Source organism: Sceloporus undulatus, chromosome 2, assembly GCF_019175285.1.
Source record: "Sceloporus undulatus isolate JIND9_A2432 ecotype Alabama chromosome 2, SceUnd_v1.1, whole genome shotgun sequence".
In the NCBI taxonomy this organism is placed as follows: Eukaryota; Metazoa; Chordata; class Lepidosauria; order Squamata; family Phrynosomatidae; genus Sceloporus; species Sceloporus undulatus.
In genome coordinates, this window is record NC_056523.1 from 68753066 (window position 1) to 68757962 (window position 4897).

A 4897-nucleotide genomic window follows, 5' to 3' on the forward strand; every position below is an offset into this window, starting at 1 on the left:
GGTGTCCTTGGGGCTTGAAGCCCCAAGGACACCCCTTTCCAGGCCCTGGGGAAGCGGCCTTTTGCCGCTTCCCTGCGGCCTGAAAAGTGGTGGATTGGGGCCTCGGAGGCTGCCGTTCTGGCAGCTGAGGCCCCGATACACCAGGGAAAGGAGCGCGTAAGGCCACCCCAAAGGGGCGGTCTGTAACGCGCCATAGTACGTATGCATCATTGAAACAGCATACCTCCAAAGTGATCCAAAGCAGCTTTATTTTGGTCTGTCTGCATGGGGCCTTAGTTGTTTGTAGGCATTTTTGCTTCTGGCAAGAGAATGTAACTGTAAAGGAATATCAAAACTGAAAGGTAATGCTCCAGCAAATGGGGCCATAATGAATGATTCAGCAAAAGGAGAACAACTCCGAGTGTCTGCTTTCAAAGATGAAGGGTTGCCACAACGAACATGCAAAAAACCCTTCCATTAATCATGATTTGAGCATACAGTTCTGAGGGACATTGGCAGGGCACTTCCTTGAAGTACTGAATTCACAGTTAGGAAGGAAGGGACAGTTATCAGATAAAACAGGGAAAGAAATAATCCTGATATGCATGGATTGTCATATGCTGTATGGAGCAATAGATTTCTGGTGGGATACAAGTATGGATAAATGGAAGCTGTATTATTATAACTCTGCTAATTGAGGGTTACCATATATACTCAAGTATAAGTTGATCTCACGCATAAGTTGAGGACAGGTTTGGGGACCAAAATTATAGATTTTGATATGATCCATGGATAAGTTGAGGGTGAAACTTAGGGGCGTATAACAAAGGATCTAAAGAATGAAGCAAAGGAAAACAATGCCTAAAAACTTACAAAATTTCATCAGGCATAACTTTGTGCTCACACTAAAGATTGGATGGATGAGAGGGTAGAGAGGGGTCAGTTCTTCCAGGACAGATTATACTCTTGCCTTTTACCAGGAGATGTTTCCTTTTCTTAATAACAGTTAAAGTACAGATCTTACATTGACCCGTGGATAAGCTGACTCAGATTTTTTTGGGTCAATTTTTGACTAAAATTTCTAGACTTATACATGAGTGTATACAGTAACTGCACATTTAAATTACTTGTATTGCCTGCAGAGGACTCAGCAGATTTCATCAGGCTTGGAGAAAATCCTAAAAGGTTTGCAGAAGTACAAAAATAACTAAGGGATAAAATTGAGCCAGTGTCATGCAGTGGTGGGAACATTGGACTGGGACTCTGGAGAGCAGGGTTTGAATCTCACCTTGACCATGTAAACCCACTGGGTAATCTTGGGCAAATCACACTCTCCCAGCATCGAAGGATGGCAATAGCACTTACCCCTTGAAGAAACTTGCAAGAAAGCCCCATGATAGGTCCACCCTAGCGTCACCATAAGAAATGACTTAAAGGCACACAACAACAACGTTCAGCTTGTTGAAAACTAAGTAGTTTTAATAAGAAGAAATGCAGACTTACTTTTCAGGGAAGGGAGTAGGGGAAAAGCAGTGGGCGATTAGAGTGGAGTTGGGGACTGGGATGGGATGTAGCCAGCACTCCTTCCTGACTTGAAAATTAGTAAGAATCACTCCACATTGCAATACTTGTCCTTAGTAATACCAAATGTGGTGATTACAGGGAGCCTTCCTTTTGCAAAAAGCATCTATTTGGGCTTATTTCCAAGTTAAATTTAGTTAGGGTGTTAGCTGGCCAGATCTTGTGGTCATTTGAGGTCATTCCCTGGGTACTTTATTAAGGAAGAAACAGCCGCTTTCAGAGAAAGGGCCTTTGTTATGGCAGTGCCCATGATTGTAGAATGTCTTTCCCAGAGATGGCTTGCATGGGTGATTTTCTGGATTTTCCTCAGCCATTCTTTAAAAGAACCTTTTAAGATTTTCAGTGTATTTGACTGTGCTTTGTTAGGTTTGGCTTTCTACTGCAGTTGTGTTTTTTCTGCTTAATTTTAAACTCTCATTATTTAACATACAGATTTTTACAATGGGTTGTAAGTAAATGGGCTGCAAGTAAATAAATAAATACATAGTGTCTACAATTCATCTTGTTGCGAGTTGTTCTAAAGGAGAAGATCTTGATTCTTTGAGACACATTCCTTGCTGTCTGTGGGAAAATTAATTCTTGGTCTCTCTGAGTATAAGTGGAGTACCAGAATAATTACTGTAATTCTTACAAGTAGTTTTGTCTTTTACCATAACAGGGATCTTTCTTATATTAAAATAATGGATGTTGGAAGGAGTTACCTTGTGAACCGAGTAATGGACCATATCCAGAGTCGGATTGTTTACTACCTCATGAATATCCATGTAACTCCTCGCTCCATCTACCTCTGTCGACATGGTGAAAGTGAACTAAATCTAAAGGGAAGAATAGGAGGGGACACAGGGTTGTCCCTAAGGGGGAAAAAGGTATGGCTTGTCTGTCCAATATACTTTTACTTTTTTCTTTCGTAGTATTCGGTCACTGTACAATTAGATTTAATTCAGACACTTAATTTTGAAATTACCTTGTTTTGCTTAACTCTCGAAATTGAAGATCAAGACAGGGGCATGTGACCAAACAAACCTTGAATAATGGGGTTTTGCTATGCTCTTTGTGGGGTGGGGGAGCCTCTTCTATTGGTCAGGAGATTCTCAAGAATGGAATGAAATGTGATACACAAGGGCTGCAGTACGAAGAAGAGGGAATTGATCCAGGTTGAGAACCTTCTTTCCATGAGTGCAAGTGCTCTGTTCGATCTGAGTCCAAGTATAGTTTCTTTTTAGTGAAGTCCAATATAAGAATTCCCTTTGTGACTCTCATTTAAATGTGAACTTAATTGCCCTGTTGATGGCATGCACAGACCTTTTTGGAAAGGCATAATTATCTCATGCTTTAGAGGACTAGGGCCTTTTGTCATCTGACTTGAGTAGAATAATTTAGTTGCAATTTTTTCATGTTGTTCCTCCTCCATATGCTTTGCAGTTTGCTAAGAGCTTGGCACAATTCATTAATGAACAAAACATAAAAGATTTGAAAGTATGGACGAGCCAGATGAAAAGGACCATTCAGACAGCAGAGGCGTTGGGAGTACCTTATGAGCAGTGGAAAGTTTTAAATGAAATTGATGCGGTAAGATACTTTTGATTACATACATACAAAGTGGGTTTTTTTTAATGGTGGCAAGACAAGTATTTTCATGGTGCAGTAATAGGGCTCTTAGGATTTTATAACTTTTGGCAAGTAATCCTGAGATGGAGAGCAAAGTATGTGTACATGATTCAGTAAAGTCTGCAGAGTTCAGTTTCCTGCATTATAAAACTTTAATAGAGAAAAAAGAAAGTAAGACAAATTATTTTGTTTTATGTTTGTATGAGAAGGATATTGCGTATAGCCAGGCTGATCAGACAGTGCACATAACATAAGCAGTCAGCTTGAGCAAAAATATTTTATGGACTGCACACCAGTGAACCACATGGCAATCCAAGCAGTTGATCCCTTGTTGTTGTTGTTGTTGTAATTTGCATGGCACAAAAGTTCTTTTGTAATCCCAGTCAAGAAATTTGGTGAGGCATTTTGGTTGCCCACAATGGGAAAAAATTCTGACAAATGATGCCTAGATCTCATAAATGCCTATGGACACTTATAACAATAGTAAGTGATGATAATTATGATGACGAAAATGATGATGATAATGATGGGCATTTGGATAATACATTTATAGTATTTAGTTTATAGTATTTAGATCATTTTACATATACTATTTCAGTTATCTTTATTAACAAACCTCAAAAGTAGGTCCATATTAATCTCATTCAGGCAGTGAGCTTATTTCTTGGTCTTACCACCCTCAGGGGCCTGTTTAGTGATAATGAAAGCAGTGGGTTTCCTAGTGGCTGCTCCCAGGCTGTGGAACTCTCTTCTGAGGGAGTTTAGAATGGCTCCATCCCAGTTCTCCTTCTACTTGCACACATGCGTTTGACCAGTAAACTGGGTTGCTGGAGAAGGGGCTTTTGAAACTTTTTAAAAAGTTTTGCTTTTAGTTGCTTTTTAATGTCATTATTTGTCTTTGTTAGTCTGTTTTGATTATTTTCTTGTATGCAAATCCAAAAAACCATAGGCAGATTTCTCTCCATAGAGCAGATGAGGGTCTCAGCATGAAAGAGAGGGAATGAGAGACAATCCCAGTGAGTTTAAGACAAAGATGAGATCTCAGTTGGGAACAGCAACATACTGCCCAGTCAGTCTTCTATCTGATATTACCATGTTTCCTTTGCTTTCCTAGGGAGTATGTGAAGAAATGACATATGAAGAAATTCAGGAAAATTATCCATTAGAATTTGCATTGAGAGACCAGGACAAATACAGATACAGATATCCGAAGGGGGAGGTATGTTATGTTTTTTGTTTCATATGTTTTCTTATAAACTAAGAGTATAAAATCCTCTGTTAGGATATGTTATCTGAATACAATGGTAAACAAAAATACAAAACAAAAAACAAAAAGTACTTGTGGAATAAAGTGTATAAAATGTTTTTCCTCGCTAGCTACATATACTATTGTGCCAAAACATATGAAAGTGTTTCTGCACATTTTATCCTGTAAAATTATTGAAAATGGTGATGAAATTCTCATTTGTAAAGTGTTAGTTCATAGCAGTGGTGACCCCATGTTCATTATCTTAACTTTTTTGGTTCATATTTTGGTTTTTTAAATGCTCACTTTAGCAAATTTTGAAGGAGAGGGGAAATGGTTCCTCCACACATTTGTGAATATGTGGAGATGGCATGGAGCTGTGAATGCAGGCCTCAGTTCACTGACTCTGTTCTCACTGGCTCCAACTTGGGACTTCATTCATTGAGTGGCATGTCTGAACGGTGAAACTGTGCATGTTGACCA

The 4897-nt window shown here is 39.1% G+C and overlaps 1 protein-coding gene across 2 annotated transcripts in view; it reads left to right on the forward strand.

The window, feature by feature from the left end:
- Window positions 1-4694, forward strand: part of PFKFB4 (6-phosphofructo-2-kinase/fructose-2,6-biphosphatase 4) — a 95609-nt gene extending 90915 nt beyond the window's left edge. Inside the window, exons 8-10 of one of the 2 annotated variants that reach the window (XM_042454711.1) lie at window positions 2219-2426; window positions 2983-3129; window positions 4283-4694. In XM_042454711.1, coding sequence (XP_042310645.1) covers window positions 2219-2426; window positions 2983-3129; window positions 4283-4429 — 502 coding nt within the window. In that variant the 3' untranslated portion in view covers window positions 4430-4694. The remainder of the gene's footprint in view (window positions 1-2218; window positions 2427-2982; window positions 3130-4282) is intronic. The other variant, XM_042454712.1, reaches the window with a different exon arrangement.
- The last annotated feature ends 203 nt before the right edge of the window (window positions 4695-4897 follow it).